Genomic DNA, 19,449 nt, shown 5'->3' with positions numbered 1-19,449 from the left:
TCATTCAAATGTTTAAACAGCTATGTTATTGAAATTTTAATGTGAGTTACACCATTGGACTTTAGAAATGTTAGTGTGACTGTTGGTAATTAATGTTGTAATTATGAGATACAATATGTTCAATCTGAATCTGGATTCTAATTAATTCATTGTTTTAATTGCTAAATAAATAGTTATCAAAGTTACCAGGATTATAATTTAGTATGCTAGAATATGAAAAGGAAACAAAAGATCAAATATGAATACATAAACTCTGCAATGATATGGAATATACACATTAGACATGTACAATGAGACTAAATGCATGATTTCATTTAAAAAAAAAGGGCAATGTATTATGATGCGATTATAACCGATAGTCAGTTGGTTGCTGTCAACCGATTGTAATAGATAATCGGTTGGTAATTTCAACCGATTATCCAACACTATTAGTGTAGTTGACTACTAAAATTTTCTACCCAGACTTATGTCATGCAAAAAGTTTGTATGCATATCGAAAATGAGCATTTTCCATGATGGAAAAAAAGTAAGAAAACAAAAATACCAAACTGTCGTTCTTATGTTGTACTGTTATACCACTGTCCCAGGTTAGGGGGAGGGTTGGGATCCCGCTAACATGTTTAACCCCGCCACATTATTTATGTATGTGTCTGTCCCAAGTCAGGAGCCTGTATATTCAGTGGTTGTCGTTTGTTTATGTGTTACATATTTGTTTTTCGTTCATTTTTTTACATAAATAAGGCTGTTAGTTTTCTCGTTTGAATTGTTTTACATTGTCTTATCGGGGCCTTTTATAGCTGACTATGCGGTATGGGCTTTGCTCATTGTTGAAGGCCGTACGGTGACCTATAGTTGTTAATGTCTGTGTCATTTTGGTCTTTTGTGGATAGTTGTCTCATTGGCAATCATACCACATCTTCTTTTTTATAGGAGGAAAATTCTGAACGGAAGGTCCATTAGGCTACAATCAAAAGCTCAAACACACCAAACGAAAGGATAACAACTGTCATATTCCTGACTTTGGTACAGGCATTTTCTTATTTAGAAAATTGTGGATTAAACCTGGTTTTATAGCTAGCTAAACCTCCCACTTGTATGGCAGTTGCTTTAAATTCTCTTATATTGACAATAATATATGAACATATCAAACAGATATAATAGGTAAAAATGTCAAAAATAGTGTAAGACATTTTACCAACTTTTACAGGCTGAGGAACATAGTAAGAAACAAATATGACTTTCATATAATGAAAGGCTTTAAGGTTTCAACCAAGTCCTGTAATGGTCACATCTTATGTATAGTTGTCTAACAACCAAGTCCTGTAATGGTCACATCTTATGTATAGTTGTCTAACAACCAAGTCCTGTAATGGTCACATCTTATGTATAGTTGTCTAACAACCAAGTCCTGTAATAGTCACATCTTATGCATAGTTGTCTAACAACCAAGTCCTGTAATGGTCACATCTTATGCATAGTTGTCTAACAACCAAGTCCTGTAATGGTCACATCTTATGCATAGTTGTCTAACAACCAAGTCCTGTAATGGTCACATCTTATGCATAGTTGTCTAACAACCAAGTCCTGTAATGGTCACATCTTATGTATAGTTGTCTAACAACCAAGTCCTGTAATGGTCACATCTTATGTATAGTTGTCTAATAAGCTATCAAACCATATATCAGTATTTTTATTTTATCTTATTTTAATTTTTTAGTTTTTATATATACCAGTAGAGAAGGAAATACAGATAATTGAGAGAAACACATGGAATAAAGTTGGCAGCATTACAGATGAAAATTTCTCTGGGGTATGTCATCATATACTATGCAGAGAATATTATATAAATTTGTCTGATGTAGGTACAAATAGATAACGACAATTGGGGAACTTTATCTATATTATTAGAAATTGAAAACTGCATTGAAGCTCCCAAAAACTAATAATAGTTATCACAAAAGAAAGACTGAAAATCAGTTTTGAAAAAATCAAAAATAATTGGAATTAATTTGATCATTTTGTATATTCATAAACCAAAGAATTTTGAGTAGTATGTTATCTTTCACTGTTAAATTAATTTGGACTTTTATCCATTAAATGTTCTGTATGGGGTCTTGTTAAACAGCTAACAACCTTATACACTGGAGGTAAGCTTAAGACCAAACAAAGAGGGTGATTTAAACTAATTCACACTCTCCAATTTAATTCAAAGTATTTTGCTATTAATAATTGAAGGAAAAGGTTAAGTCACTATTTAATTAATTGTTTATCTGTTTGCTTATAGATTTATTCCGTTTTATCAATGTCACCAGATGGACAATACCTAGCAGCAGGTTGTTATGATGGTAATATTCTGGTATTCCACATCAGTTCAAAGACTTGTGTTGACAGGTTTGTTAACAGATATAGATTAGTACAGTTAAACAAGCTTCCTATTCTGCCAATTTTTAAGTTGTGCAGTATTCATAATTGGATATAGTGTAAATTTAGACAAATTGTATATATACAGTCTGCCAAAAGTTAAGCACCACCTATTTTTATTGCATCAAAATTTTTTCCAATTTAAAAAATCAATTATTCCTTGAAAAAAAGAAAACATTCATGTAGCAATTTTGCTAACATATACCATAAACAAACCACAAATATAATTTTGGTCTCTTATGAAGGTTCTAGGCATTCAGGTTTTGTGTTCATAGAAATGGTGTCAATTACACAAATCAGAAATGGAATTTAAGTTTCACTGTGATTTTTATGCCCCACCTACGATAGTAGAGGGGCATTATGTTTTCTGGTCTGTGCGTCCGTTCGTCCGTCTGTTCGTTCGTCCGTCTGTTCGTTCGTCCGTTCGTCCGTCTGTCCCGCTTCAGGTTAAAGTTTTTGGTCAAGGTAGTTTTTGATGAAGTTGAAGTCCAATCAACTTGAAACTTAGTATACATGTGCCCTATGATATGATCTTTCTAATTTAAATGCCAAATTATAGTTTTGACCCCAATTTTACGGTTCACTGAACATAGAAAATGATAGTGCAAATTTCAGGTTAAAGTTTTTGGTCAAGGTAGTTTTTGATGAAGTTGAAGTCCAATTAACTTGAAACTTAGTATACATGTGCCCTATGATATGATCTTTCTAATTTAAATGCCAAATTAGAGTTTTGACCCCAATTTTACGGTTCACTGAACATAGAAAATGATAGTGCAAATTTCAGGTTAAAGTTTTTGGCTTCAGGTTAAAGTTTTTGGTCAAGGTAGTTTTTGATGAAGTTGAAGTCCAATCAACTTGAAACTTAGTATACATGTGCCCTATGATATGATCTTTCTAATTTAAATGCCAAATTAGAGTTTTGACCCCAATTTTACGGTTCACTGAACATAGAAAATGATAGTGCAAATTTCAGGTTAAAGTTTTTGACTTCAGGTTAAAGTTTTTGGTCAAGGTAGTTTTTGATGAAGTTGAAGTCCAATCAACTTGAAACTTAGTATACATGTGCCCTATGATATGATCTTTCTAATTTAAATGCCAAATTAGAGTTTTGACCCCAATTTTACGGTTCACTGAACATAGAAAATGATAGTGCAAATTTCAGGTTAAAGTTTTTGGCTTCAGGTTAAAGTTTTTGGTCAAGGTAGTTTTTGATGAAGTTGAAGTCCAATCAACTTGAAACTTAGTATACATGTGCCCTATGATATGATCTTTCTAATTTAAATGCCAAATTAGAGTTTTGACCCCAATTTTACGGTTCACTGAACATAGAAAATGATAGTGCAAATTTCAGGTTAAAGTTTTTGGCTTCAGGTTAAAGTTTTTGGTCAAGGTAGTTTTTGATGAAGTTGAAGTCCAATCAACTTGAAACTTAGTATACATGTGCCCTATGATATGATCTTTCTAATTTAAATGCCAAATTAGAGTTTTGACCCCAATTTTACGGTTCACTGAACATAGAAAATGATAGTGCAAATTTCAGGTTAAAGTTTTTGGCTTCAGGTTAAAGTTTTTGGTCAAGGTAGTTTTTGATGAAGTTGAAGTCCAATCAACTTGAAACTTAGTATACATGTGCCCTATGATATGATCTTTCTAATTTTAATGCCAAATTAGATTTTTACCCTATTTCACGGTCCATGGAACATGGAAAATGATTGAGTGGGGCATCCGTGTACTTTGGACACATTCTTGTTTTTTTTACAACAATTAATCACCCAATATCATTAAAAATTTCTACAAATTATCTTTGGTATGTTCTGCAAATTTAATGTCAATATTTGAGTCAATAGCATGTGTAACAACCTATCTTCCGGTACAGTTCCATTACACGACCTCTTTACTCGATCCATGCCTTCAGAACTTTAGTTGAGGAAATCTATTCCATTCATCAACAATTGCCACTTTTAAATCGACAAGATTTTATGAAAGTGTATCTCTGCAATTGAGATTTCTGCCAATGGCATCCCAGACATGTTCGATAGGGTTTATGTATGGGGACATGGAAGGCCAAAAGATAGTGTAAATTGCTTTTTGCTCTTTGGACTTGCCCTGTGTGGCCTAGCGTTGTCGTCCATGTACAAGGGTCTTGACCATGTTGAAGCAAGTGGGGGATTATCAAAATGAGGGACTACAATGATTTTGGGCACCAAATCTCTGTATGTTTGTCCGTTTATGTTACCCTGCAGAATATGCATACCCAGCTTACAATGGTATAAGAGGCAACCGTGTACTGTATTAACACCAGCACCGAATTCAGTCATTGGGCAAATGTTGTTTTGGTCATAGGCTGTTTTATTTTCCCGCCAAATTCGTATTATGGCGTCTACTGGTCGTAACAGTTACTGACTCTCATCTGCCCAATGAGTGTTTTGCCAGCTTCTCATGTTCAAGCATAGATGACATTATCCCATTGAAACCTGATTGTACAGTGCCTACCTCGTAGGGCAGGTCTCTTTACAAAATGACTTGCTCTTCGGTCGCCCTTATAATGACGGACTAATGTTAGTACACTAACACGACCACCTGGAGAAACAGTGTATATGTAAACGTGCAGATGTCCTATAATAAAAAGTTGCTTGACTGCTTTATCGGAGTTCAATCTTTTTGGTTGTAATGAATTTTCTTAGTGTATGTTAAAGGCAATTCATAACACCAAACATAAATATTTTTTTCGCAATAGTTAAAAAAAATATTGCCCGGTATATTTCTGTGGTACTTAACCTTTGGCGGACTGCATAGAAAAAAGAATTGAAAAAGCTGTATATGCATCAATGGAAGCCCATATATACATTCCTGATAAAGAAGTTGTAACCTTTAACTGATTGAGTGTCTGAGTCTCAAGATGTTTAATATGGTTGAACTCAAACTACCATAGAGCTCATTTTTAAATGTATGAGAATAGAAATAACAGTACTGTTTTTGAAAAGTTGCTGCTGACAGTTTGTGACTGTGTCAATTTTACAGATACAGTAATGATTATATTTATGATTTATATCAAAATCTGTACTTACCTGTCTGAAAAACTTCTTATTTGTGTCATAGATTTTATAGCTGCCAGATGACAAGCTGTTATTTTGTATCAAGGTTTTCAAAAGTGATAGAAGATGTTGGGTATAATTCAATAAAACAGCAACCCTAAAAACACAACTGACCAACAAACATCTAGTCAATACTATATATATATGCTAGATGATTAATATAGGATCCATAGGGGTTGTAGGAATATAACTTAAAATCTGATTTAAAAAAGTGAGGGTTTACTGTTTAACATCTGTCAGTCTGTCAATCTGTCCCTCCCATGAATATTTTTTGTCGTATCTTTACCAAGGAATTACATTACCAAGGAATTACATTACAAGAATTTCTGAAATTTTATTTAAGTGTTTTATGAGTCAGCTTTACTGTGTGATGTGTTTTCAGATTCATCACTCAACAACTCCCTATTTACCTTATATTAATAGCGGGGCAGGGTTTCATTAGTGAGCAGAGTTATCTTCCACATACATTGTTATATTTTTCAGGTTCAAACATGATAATGGCTTTACTATTACAGCTTTGGCTTGGAATCCAAATGGTAAACCAGAGATAGCATTCTGTGACATGGAGGTACAGAACAGGAGTTCTATTTATTGTTGTTTTTGAAACTGCTATTTTAAACCTTTCAAATAACATTTAAATGTATTTTATAGTTATTTGATATTGCTTAACTGAATTAGATTACATTGAATCAAAGAAGATGATAGGTAAATGTCTGATACAGCCATCCGACAACAAAAATATATAAATAAATTTCCAGATGTCATCACTTGACCTTCAATAATGAGCAAGCATCCAACTGAATAACAAGCTCTAGAGAAAAGTCATGAAACCATAAAAATAAAAACTAGAACATTTTACCTAAAAAATTGAAAAACAAATTTACTGCACTCACAAAGTATTAAGGACACAAGGTTCATGTACATTGTAATCGTAATTTCCAATTCCACCAGTCAAATCAGGTGATGCTTTGACATTAAGCTATTGATGTTATAGAAATGCAATTTATAGATAACCTGTGATTAATTTTTTATATTTTTCATTTTTTTTTTAAATTATAGCTTTATCAAGTAAAATAAGTCCAACTCAGTTACAGTTATCCTTCTTTGACCAGTTTAAAGGTGGGAAATTGAAACAAAGTGGACAATTTACATATCGCATTTAGTTTTTATCGATGGCAAATTTCTGGCTGAAGTTGCTGTATACTGCATGGACTCACTTTGATCAAAATATGCCTAATTACGCACTAAACTTGTTGCCACTTTATTGTTTCTGTTTTCCTAAAAGCAAAAGGATATGTTTATTATTTTGACACGCTTCTGCTGTAATCATGAGGGCCTCGGTGTCAGAGTGGTCTAAGTAGTTACTACTGTAATCACTTGCCAGTCAACACTGATGAGGTGTGAGATCGGATACCTCTCATGCGGGTGCACTCTACTCCAATCCTAATTGATAAGGATTGTTAGTTATTCAATCAAATGTATGTGTTTTTATCCCCAAACTCCCCCTTCCTCCAGCAATAAAAACTGGCCTTCACGAAAAAGCCAAAAGCGGTGCTTAAAATCGGCATTAAAACACAGAAAATCAAATCTATAATAATGAGCAGGGCTTTCCATTGAAGCCGGTAGCCGGCGGAAATCCGCCGCTTACGGTGGCTTCAAGTGCCGGCTACTTCACTGACAAAAATATAAATTCAAAAAGAAAAAAAATATCTTTTTCAAATGGTTACAGGCAGCCAAGAGACGAATATTGTCGCAAAGTCGCGGTCACGATAAACAAGGATGAAAGTCAGTGTTTACCTTGGGCTAAATATAGTTCACATGAATTCAGGTCACTGATTGGTTGTCTATTTAAGTCAGAATGCATCTTTCTTTTCAAAGATAACAAGAGAGACGTTCCGGTGTTCATTGAACGATAACAATAGAGACGTTCCGATGGTCATTAACTCGTTGGCTTTTTTTGGCTTTTAAAACGTGAAGACAATCAGATAAGATGACAATCTTATGTTATGGAATAATATTTGTCAAATTAAAGAAAGTGTAGTAGATCATATTGTTCAGAATCTGGAAAACAAGTATCTTTTGAAGTTCATTTTTCAAAGCCCAGGCCACGTGGTGTTCAGAGAATCAAGGTCAAAAACGAAAGTAGAATATTGTCGACTCGACCTCAAATAAATAACATTTCCAAATGATTTATGTATCCGACTTATTGAACAGTTTACAAAAAAAAAGAGAAAATCAGAGGATATATCAATTTTCTGTCAATGCTTGAGAAATAATTGTATGATTTAAATACACGTAACAGTCTTTAGAGAGAAAAGGGGGTCATTTGTTTACAAATGCACGTAGTGATATAAATGCAATATAAATCGATCAAGATTTCTTACAAACCGGATGATTATTTAAATAAAACTCCTTTAAAAGTAAATGAATTTTAAGCATAAGGTAATGAAAATAAAAAACTAACATAAAAAAAAAATGAAATTTCTTTGAGTTTTTTTTTTTTTTCTTTCTTTAATTTCATACATAAAAAATGGTCATTTGAAAGATTAAATTAGGTGCCAGGAGATTGTGAGAATGCAGGATTTTGCTCTATTTATGCCAGAGTTTCTGGGGGGCCTTGAGCGGCCCCCAGACCCCCTGCCGTAAGGCACCAAGCTTACAGCTTGGTGGCCGTCCGGCTTTGCCGAACGCATGTTATAGCCGCCTATAATTTTAATTGAGCCTTCTACTTCAAATTCAATGGAAAGCCCTGAATGAGAGTAGACTATTCATGATGGCTAGTTCTTATTTTGAGGGTATGCCTGCAGAGATGGGTCCGATTACTTTCAATGTAATTGATTAAATTACAATTACTTTGCCATTTGTACGATTAAATTAAATTAATGATTACTTCATTTCTGAAAGTGTCTGATTAAATTAATGATTACATTGGCAAAGTAATCATGAATACATCTGATTACAATGAATTAAAAAAAAAAAAAACACATTTTGAATGATGAGAATGAATTAACGTTTAATATAACGTTAGTTCTTTTTAGAAAGAATTTTGTTTTATATATTTTAAAATGATAACTTCAAACTTCATCTATTTAATAAACCACAAAAGTTCACTACAGACATACATGAACATTGTGTCACCCATTACACTTTATCATCATTGATCTCTGAATCATTTTGACTTCAATTGAATATGGCTTAAGAGTTTGCTGTTTGTCTTCTGACCTCTTCCAGACTTTATATGTATTTCAAGGTGCAGTTTTTGGAAGTTAAAATATGGAAAAATAAAGTTAACAGATAAAAATTATGAAAAAATTTAATAGAATTGTTTAAACAAATTGCAAACAAAATACAAATACTATAAGTCAATGCAATTTACATGTCCAGTCCAAGAACATACAAAAATTTGCTTAGTATATTAAACAAGATATTTGTCCAACTTTTAATTTAGTTTGTGCTTATAATTAGATAAATTTTCACATGTCTGATTAATCTTTTATCATATATGTCCTACAGCTATACTCAATTGGAAATTGCAATAAAAACAAACCTTAATTGGTTTCCTATCTGTCAATTCAAAGTTTACAATAATCACAATATAAACAAAAGATTATAATTCAGGGTTAAAGAAAAATATAATATTGCTTAAATATAACAGTTTTTTTTTTTATCAAATATATATGTACATTTTAAATTGTGAATACATGTACAATATCTTTTACTAAGGCCTTCTTAGGCTAATGATGACTTTTTTAATATTGTAACAGTTTATTTTTTACTGAAGTATACAAATCAATTAACATGCTTGATAAAGTAAACCAAACTATCTTAACTTGTTAAATATCTATTAAATAAGAATAACAAAAGGTTCATTTATTGACCATAAACACAGTTCAAGATTTTTTTCATTGTAATCAGAATGTAATCAAAATGTAATCAGGATTACAGGGCATTTTGAAAAGTAATTGATTAAATTAAATTACATGTAATCAGATTTTTGGCTGATTAATGATTACAATGATTACTTGAAAAATTGTAATCAATTACAGCTGATTAACGATTACAATTACAATTACCCCAAGTCTGTATGCCTGTGGAGTACATAATGTAATTCATTGGTTTATATTTTAGGGTCAGCTTGGAATGCTAGAAGATTTGACACTGGACAGTACAGGGAAGGTTAGTTTTCTCATATTTCTTCTCATATTTCTTCATTCTAATAAAAAATTAATTTTCATGTTTTATCAGTCAATGTGTTTTGTTTTGTTTCCAGATACTGTAAGCAATAGATAGATATATTTTGTTTAAAAATGACTTGTGGCATGAATACAGTGTGACAACTATCCACCAGATTTAAAATGAAGTGGTAGTAAGCAATTATAGGCCACTGTATAACTTTCAACAATGAGCAAAACGCATACTGTATGGTCAACAATAAAAATATGAATTATGAAGTTTTATGCAAAATTTAAAGATAAGTAATACATGGTCCTTGGAAAAACTGTTTGATTTTAGTAGAATGTATTTAAGATCCTGTTTTTGAATTATCAAATAGAAAAGTTATTTTTAGAATGCCTATTTATTTTAGTTCACAATGCCAGATGACCATCATGGTACTTTTATCTATCAAACCAGTTGCTATAAAATTTTGTTTATTGTTTTTTCAAAAACTACTAGACCAAGTCCGAAACAAGAGCAAAAGAAACCATGGGAATATTTGAAGACGAAGATGATGACTTTCTCATTCAAGCAACCAATGAAAAGTTAGCAGATGATAATGACCAGCCAATGGATGAAGACAATGACAGTGATGTAGATACACCTATATCTAAAGCCAGACCACTTCCTGATTTAGATGGTATGTAGATACACCAATATCTAAAGCTAGACCACTTCCTGATCTAGATGGTATATACTATAAAGCCTATTTTGTCTTTCAGGGGTGAATATATACTTAAAATTAAAAAAGCTTCATATATCTTAAGTTAATGGTGGTTAATTCACATTTGGTATTTAGTCATATATGGTTTCTATTTGGCATATGCTAAGTGTCCTTTATCTCATTTTGATTGTTCAATGACTTTAAAACACCTTTTATTAATTAATTTTTAAAGGGTATTGCCATTGTCTAACAACATATGATAAATGACCTTTTGACAGATTACCTGAAATACAAATCCAATCATTTCATATGGAGATATTCTCTATTGACAATTCATAAACATGTTTTGCACTCCTGATTAAAAAACAAAACAGCACACCAACATGTTTTCCTTTTTTTGACAGATGAAGATTCAAGAAAGGCTGGTTCAGATGATGATGATGCTTCCAGTGCAATATCAGAACCATTAACAATACCTAAACCTATTGTACATGTGGAAGGCTTTAAACCCACTCCAATGCAAGGATCATTTCAGTCAGGCTCAACACCAGTCCATCTCTCAAGCAGATACATGGTATTTATAGAATAGCTAATTGAGAATTCAAAAATAGAAAAATGTTCAGCAAGTGAGTGAACAACACATTTATTCACAAAGCGTGTAATACATAAGTTAATTAACAGTGTTGTTTGGTCATAAGTTGAATAATTTTTCAATATTTGAATTCTTAAGTTATTATTTCTGTTACATTGACAATGGGCTTTTTAATGGAAAGGAAATTAAAGAAAAATGTAAGGCACTACATCTTTTTCTATGCATTCACAATTTATTTTGATGAGATGTCATTAACAACATCTTGACAATATATAAATAACACATAGCTGAGAGGGTGATAGAGCAGATTGTTACCCCCGAAAAAACATTGTCAACTGCTGAAGGCTATTACTGCCACTTGTCAACCAGCTTCTATTCTATAATTTTCATATCCTTACCTCAAATTAGGAGGGTATAAAGTGATGCAAAAGTCCCCTTATTTGTCCGTTTCTCACTCTCTTGACTTCCATAAGATGATTATTGAATAAGTTCAACAAATCATTGTAAGTTTAAAAACTGTGTCCAAACTATAAGAATAGAAAAGTTCAAGAATCCTTGTTTTATATCTTATATGGGTCATTATCAATAAAACATGCAAAACTGTGTTATTGGGTCTTTTTAAGTCACTGACATTAAAATATATCAAATAACACTTGCATATGTTAGATATGAATGTTTTGTGATACACAATATACAGTTTATAGTATGAAATGTTATAAAAACATCCTTAATGTTTTCTTAAACCCTTGGAGATAGCCAGAATTAACTGTTATTTTTATGGCCCCGTAACGAAGTTGTTGGTGCCATATAGTTTTACCCTTGTCCGTAATTCCGTCATTCCGTCATTCCGCAACAAACCATTATACAGAGTTTTTTTCTAAACGCCTTCAGAAATTGGGCTGATTTTTAGTTTGTGAGTTAACCTTCATGAGTTACAGATCAAGTTTAAGTTTTGTTCCGCCCCGCTTATTTTTGCCGAAATTACGGGCTTTGAACTTTGATAAATTGTTGAAAATCACAGTTATACAGAGTTTTTTTCTAAACACTTTCAGATATTGGGATGATTTTTGGCATGTGAGTTAACCAAGATGAGTTACAGATCAAGTTCGAGTTTTGTCCCGCTCGGCTAATTTTTGCCAAAATTACGGTCTATGGACTTTGTCAAATTGTTGAAAATCACAGTTATACAGACTTTTTTTCTAAATGCTTTCATACATTGGGTTGATTTATGGTATGTGAGTTACTCATGATGAGTTACAGATCAAGATTAAGTTTCGTTCCACTCCGCTAATTTTTGCCAAAATTAAGGATTTACAACTTTGAAAATTGTTGAAAAACACAGTTATATGGACATTTTTCTAGACGCCTCCTGATTTTGAGCTGATTTTTAATATGTGAGACTACCATCATGTTTATGTCCACATGTGTAATTGAAATTGTAGATTTTTCAACTTTTTGAGACGGGGCCATTTGTGTCACTTTGACACATCTAGTTTACTATAAATCCTTTCAGACTTGAAATAGGACTATTATTCATATCATTTGTTTTTATGATTTATCACTTTTTATTGCATTTTGATACATACAAACATTTTTTATGTGTATGTTGGTTTTATAATAAAAATTTTCACCAAAAGGAAATGTTACATTTTTTAAGTCAATGGTGTAACCAAAGGACAAATTAGTAGAATAAGAGTTATCTTTCGCAAGATTTGGTCATTTACAACAGTTTCTCCCTTAGCAATGTTACCTGTAAGTATGTTATGAAAAAGAAAACAAACAATTTTGTTGAAAATTTAGTGAAAAAATCTTAAAAGTAAGTAAAAGCTATATATATATATCATAATTGAAAATAGTGTCCATGGTGTGTCCTTGTAAAAATCATTTTTAGCTCACCTGTCCCGAAGGGACAAGTGAGCTTATGCCATCACTTGGCGTCCGTCGTCTGTCGTCGTCTGTCGTCGTAAACTATTTCAAGAATCTTCTCCTCTGAAACTACTGGGCCAAATACTTTCAAACTTTAACTGAATGTTCCTTAGGGTATCTAATTTATAAATTGTATCCGAAGTTTTGATCTATCAACAAACATGGTCGCCATTGCTAAAAATAGAACATAGGGGTCAAATGCAGTTTTTGGCTTATAACTCAAAAACCAAAGCATTTAGAGCAAATGTGACATGGGGTAATATTGTTTATCAGGTCAAGATCTATCTGCCCTGAAATTTTCAGATGAATCAGACAACCCGTTGTTGGGTTGCTGCCCCTGAATTGGTAATTTTAAGGAAATTTTGCTGTTTTTGGTTATTATCTTGAATATTATTATAGATAGAGATAAACTGTAAACAGGAATAATGTTCAGCAAAGTAAGATTTACAAATAAGTCAACATGACGGAAATGGTCAGTTGACCCCTTTAGGAGTTATTGCCCTTTATAGTCAATTTTTAACCATTTTTCGTAAATCTTTTACAAAAATCTTCTCCTCTGAAACTACTGGGCCAAATACTTCCAAACTTTAACTGAATGTTCCTTAGGGTATCTAGTAAGTTTGTAAATTGTATCCGAAGTTATGATCTATCAACAAACATGGTCGCCATTGCTAAAAATAGAACATAGGGGTCAAATGCAGTTTTTGGCTTATAACTCAAAAACCAAAGCATTTAGAGCAAATCTGACGTGGGTAATATTGTTCATCAGGTCAATTTCTATCTGCCCTGAAATTTTCAGATGAATCAGACAACCTGTTGTTGGGTTGCTGCCCCTGAATTGATAATTTTAAGGAAATTTTGCTGTTTTTATGCCCCACCTACGATAGTAGAGGGGCATTATGTTTTCTGGTCTGTGCGTCCGTTCGTCTGTTCGTTCGTCCGTTCGTCCGTCTGTCCCGCTTCAGGTTAAAGTTTTTGGTCAAGGTAGTTTTTGATGAAGTTGAAGTCCAATCAACTTGAAACATAGTATACATGTGCCCTATGATATGATCTTTCTAATTTAAATGCCAAATTATAGTTTTGACCCCAATTTTACGGTTCACTGAACATAGAAAATGATAGTGCAAATTTCAGGTTAAAGTTTTTGGTCAAGGTAGTTTTTGATGAAGTTGAAGTCCAATCAACTTGAAACTTAGTATACATGTGCCCTATGATATGATCTTTCTAATTTAAATGCCAAATTATAGTTTTGACCCCAATTTTACGGTTCACTGAACATAGAAAATGATAGTGCAAATTTCAGGTTAAAGTTTTTGGTCAAGATAGTTTTTGATGAAGTAGAAGTCCAATCAAGTTGAAACTTAGTATACATGTTCCCTTTGATAAGATCATTCTAATTTTAATGCCAAATTAGAGAATTTATTCCAATTTCATGGTCCACTAAACATAGAAAATGATAGTGCGAGTGGGGCATCCGTGTACTGTGGACACATTCTTGTTGTTTATTATCTTGAATATAATTATAGATAGAAATAAACTGTAAACAGCAATAATGTTCAGCAAAGTAAGATCTTCAATTAAGTCAATTTGACAAAAATTGTCAATTGACCCCTTAAGGAGTTATTGCCCTTTAAAGACTTTTTTCACAATTTGTTCATCATGTTGACTTACTTTAAAAAATCTTCTCCTTTGAAACTGCTGTATCAATTTCAGCCAAACTTAGGCTAAATGAGTTTCAGAGTTTCTAGTATAAATTTTATATTTTATTTCCTTGTATGTCAAGAAACATAGCTCCTATGGGTAAAATAGAACATAGGAGAAAATGATTATTTTTTTTGGCTTTTGAAGAAAATAGGATGATCAAAAAAACATTTAAATAAATTGAAAAGCCAAAATAATCATTGATGAGAGATTTAACCAAAAGAATTAAGGTGAGCGATTCAGGCTCTTGAGAGCCTCTTGTTTGAAAACATTTCCTTAACTTTGAATTATGAAATATATTGATTATAGAAACATGCACCAGTAACAAACAACATATAGAATAGGGGAATGGAGCACTTATTTCATAACTGAATCTTAAAATACACCTTAAATCATTGGTGTTACTGTCAATGGGGAGACCATTTTGATAAAATAACACCATTGACCAGTTTAGTAACACCACTAAATATATCATGACAATCAGCATTGTTTTGTGTTTCTTTCATGTTTAGCAAGCGAAACATCATATTATTTATGAAAAACAATACTTATTTAACAATGTTTTAACAATATCATGTATTATATATACAAAGTTTTCACAAACTGATGTATGCTGGTAACACCAATGACACTATTTAGTAACACTATTGACATTTTTAGTAATGGATGTTATGTTATATAATTTGAGATTTTTTAGCATAAGAAGTATTTTTTCATCTTTTTTCTTTTGCTCGATGTTCTTGGCTTTGTGTTCAGTACTTAATAAAAGTAAAATTTGAAATGTGATGTCAATTGTGATACTTTTGTGTCATTGGAGCTACTGAAGGGTCAGTGGTGTTACTATATAAAAATGCGACATTTTTTAATTTCTATTCATAAATGAAAGTGTTTTTAGGTCGTATACAAGGATTAGGTATATTATTATCATTTAATCTTATACATTTTACATATATTCAGTTGAAGTGTATTTTTATGCCCCACCTACGATAGTAGAGGGGCATTATGTTTTCTGGTCTGTGCCTCCCTCCGTCCGTTCGCTTCAGGTTAAAGTTTTTGGTCAAGGTAGTTTTTGAAGAAGTTGAAGTCTAATCAACTTGAAACTTAGTACACATGTTCCCCATGATATGATCTTTCTAATTTTAATGCCAAATTATAGTTTTGACCCCAATTTCATGGTCCACTGAACATAGAAAATGATAGTGCGAAGTTCAGGTTAAAGTTTTTGGTCAAGGTAGTTTTTGATGAAGTTAAAGTTACATCAACTTGAAACTTAGTACACATGTTCCCTATGATATGATCTTTCTAATTATAATTCCAAATTATAATTTTGACCCCAATTTCACGGTCCACTGAACATAGAAAATGATAGTGCGAGTGGGGCATCCGTGTACTAAGGACACATTCTTGTTTAGTATTTACAACGGCCATAATTAGGACAGCCAACTTTTTTACGACAATGTATTCTGAAATTTATGTTTGAATAAAATGCACAGCTATATGAATAATGTCAATAAGTCGTAATTTAAACCTAAACAACAAATTGGAACAGTTGTTTGATGTTTAACAATAATATTTAGTACCTAAATGTATGTTTTAAATTGGTAACACCATTGACACGATTCTATCAAAGGATGACCTAAAATTGTTAAAATTGAAGGAACTCTTCATTTTCTCCATTGCATATTTCTAAATATGGTTGCTACCATACTATAGAATATAGGGCCACATTCAAATGTTTTAAACAATGACATCATTTTTCAAAATATTACCTCGTCGAAATTTGCACTTTTTTTTATAATGACCCATATATCTTTTTAGATATGGAATTTTATTGGTGTTATAAAACAGTACAATACAGATGAAGAGAATTCTATTGACATTGAATTTCATGATACAGCAATACATCATGCCATGCATGTGACAAATACCAGTAATTATACCATTGCTGATATGTCATCAGAAGCTGTCGTTCTAGCCAGTGAAAGTGATGTAGATAATCCAAGGTATGTTAATCAATCATAACCAGGTGCTCTGCGGGGCACAGCTTTATACGACCGCAGAGGTCGAACCCTGAACAGTTGTGGCAAGTATGGACAAAACATTCAAGCTTGTTACAGCTCTGAATTTGGATTGTGATCAAATTTTTGACATCATATGGGTTTCTTACACAAAACAAATGTCAAGATCTTACAAATCTATTGCACAATATTGTGCAATTGAAGATTTCTTCTTCAAACTTTTAAAAAATTAGAAATTTGAGAAATTTGGGGGGGAAAAAATTGAAAACTACTACCCCCCATTTTTTTTTTGCAATTAGTCCAAAACCTGACATTTCTTTATTCATAATTTACAAGTAGTGTAAGGGAGGTAAATCTGAACATACCCAACATTGTATGTTAAATGTTTTTTAATTACCTCCCTTACACTGCTTTTAAATTGTCTTAATTGTCCATTGACCAGAAAAACCTATTTTTTTCCCTTTTTTTGCCCCCAATTCCAAGCCGTTTTGAGCCATAACCCCCCAAAGTCAATACTAACTATCCCTTCATGGTATGGAAATTTGTGGTATAATTTCAGAGAGATTCATACACTTAAACACAAGTTATTGTTTGAAAACTACAAAAATGCTTATTTTGAGCCCCTTTTTAGGCCCCTAATTCCTAAACTATTAGGACCATAACCCCCAAAATCAATACTAACTATCCCTTCATGGTATGGAAACTTGTGGTATAATTTCAGAGAGATTCATACACTTAAATGCAAGTTATTGTTTGAAAACTACAAAAATGCTTATTTTGGGCCCCCTTTTTGGCCCATAATTCCTAAACTATTTGGACCATAACCCCGAAAATCAATCCCAACCTCTCTTTAGTGGTATTGAACTTTCTTGTAAAAATTTATTAAGATCCATTCGCTAAAACTTAAGTTATGTCCGGAAACTAAATGTGTCTTCGGAAGACGCAGACGACAACATGATAGCATTATACGACGCAAAAAAATTTTGCGTTCGTATAAAAAGAGATGATTTTCATCATGGAGATAGCAATCAATTTTTAACCGGATTTTTGTGACAAAAATGTCGGTTATTGATTTGGGGATGTACGGCGGGCGGGCGGGCGGCAATCAAATGTTGTCCGTGCATTAACTCATGAACTGTTCAACCAAAGCTTTTAAAATTTTAATATGTTGTTACTGACAACTAAATGAAGGTCAAGTTCAATAATGGCGATTTTGACTTTTACCGTTCTGGAGTTATGGTTCTTGAAAGATTGAAAAATGGAGTTTCCAGTCGTGTCCGTGCATTTACGCATGAACTGTTCTACCTAAGCTTCCCAAATTTTAATATGTTGTTACTGATGACAAAATGGAGGTCAAGTTCAATAATGACGATTTTGACTTTTACCGTTCAGGAGTTGTGGTTCTTGAAAGATTGAAAAATGGTGTTTCCAGTCGTGTCCGTGCATTTATGCATGAACTGTTTTACCAAAGCTTCCCAAATTTTAATATGTTGTTACTGATGACAAAATAGAGGTCAAGTTCAATAATGACGATTTTGACTTTTACAGTTCAGGAGTTATGGTTCTTGAAAGATTGAAAAATGGTGTTTCCAGTCGTGTCCGTGCATTTTCTCATGAACCATTCAACCAAAGCTTTTGAAATTTTTATATGTTGTTACTGATGGCAAATTAGAGGTCAAGTTTAATAATGACGATTTTGACTTTTACAGTTCAGGAGTTATGGTTCTTGAAAGATTGTGAAATGGCGTTTCAATTCACGTTGTTGCATTTACTCATGAACCATTCAATCTAAGCTTTTCAAATTTTAAGATGTTGATACTGATGACAAAATTGAGCTCAAATTTGATATTGACGATTTTCACTTTCACCATTCATCAGTAATGGTTCTTGTGATATTGCCAGGACACAAATAAATATTAATAAATCCGGTTTGCTGTCGTTGTGACAGCCTCTTGTTGTGTTTTCCAACAAAACACTCATGTAACACAATCTATTTTTTTCCCTGTGAAACTTTGCACAATCTATTAAACTCAAAACTATTTTATTTTATTTTAAACAAAATGTAAGAGAAAGAAACAAGATTGAAAATGCAAGACTCCCAACTGTTTATATGGAGGTTATCTTTTATAATTTCTGGGTGCTAAATAGGGCTGGCTACCTTCATTAACACACAATACTGAAAGCACTAAGAAAAGTAGATTTTTAAAATGTTATATATTGTTTTCCAGCAAACTTACATGTTTACATTTTGGTTCCTGGGATAGCTGTAAAGAATGGTCAATACAAATGCCAGATAATGAAGATATACAGGTGGGTGAATAATAAACAATGGTTTTTTCTGAACTATAGATAACAGGCTATTATTTGAACTTGGAACTATTTTTAATTATGGAATTTGCATAATTTCTTGTGTTTAAAATTTTTAATAAATTCCATGTTTATTTGGTATTATAATCTTTTGAGCGGTTAATAACACTTTCCATAAAATGTATTTTGGTTAGATAGTGTTGTGCATGGCACAATACATTCTATTGAAAATATACTATTTTCTTTGTAATAAAAAGTGTTGTGCGCAGCACAGAACATTTCAGTACAGAATAAACATGGAATTTATTAAAAATTTCAATAACAAGAAATCAAGCAAATTCCATAATTAAAAATAATTCCAAGTTCAAATAATAGCCTGTTAGATGTTCAAACTGACTTGAAGCTTTAAAACTGAATTGTGTTGAGTTTTGGTTGAACAGCCTATTAAAAGCATTCAATTGTTTTAAATATAGTCGCACCTTCAAAAACAATAAGATTTTAAGTTTGATT

The 19,449-nt window shown here is 32.3% G+C and overlaps 1 protein-coding gene across 1 annotated transcript in view; it reads left to right on the top strand.

The window, feature by feature from the left end:
• LOC143067961 (WD repeat and HMG-box DNA-binding protein 1-like) overlaps window positions 1-19,449 on the top strand; it is a 43,444-nt gene that overhangs the window by 11,508 nt on the left and 12,487 nt on the right. Inside the window, exons 7-14 of the mRNA XM_076241629.1 lie at window positions 1,718-1,810; window positions 2,285-2,391; window positions 6,000-6,084; window positions 9,645-9,692; window positions 10,191-10,371; window positions 10,800-10,969; window positions 16,433-16,617; window positions 18,861-18,942. Coding sequence (XP_076097744.1) covers window positions 1,718-1,810; window positions 2,285-2,391; window positions 6,000-6,084; window positions 9,645-9,692; window positions 10,191-10,371; window positions 10,800-10,969; window positions 16,433-16,617; window positions 18,861-18,942 — 951 coding nt within the window. The remainder of the gene's footprint in view (window positions 1-1,717; window positions 1,811-2,284; window positions 2,392-5,999; window positions 6,085-9,644; window positions 9,693-10,190; window positions 10,372-10,799; window positions 10,970-16,432; window positions 16,618-18,860; window positions 18,943-19,449) is intronic.

Source organism: Mytilus galloprovincialis, chromosome 3 (genome assembly GCF_965363235.1).
Source record: "Mytilus galloprovincialis chromosome 3, xbMytGall1.hap1.1, whole genome shotgun sequence".
NCBI classification, from domain to species: Eukaryota; Metazoa; Mollusca; class Bivalvia; order Mytilida; family Mytilidae; genus Mytilus; species Mytilus galloprovincialis.
Note: the sequence above shows the minus strand (reverse complement) of the source record. Positions and strands in the feature narration are given on the sequence as shown.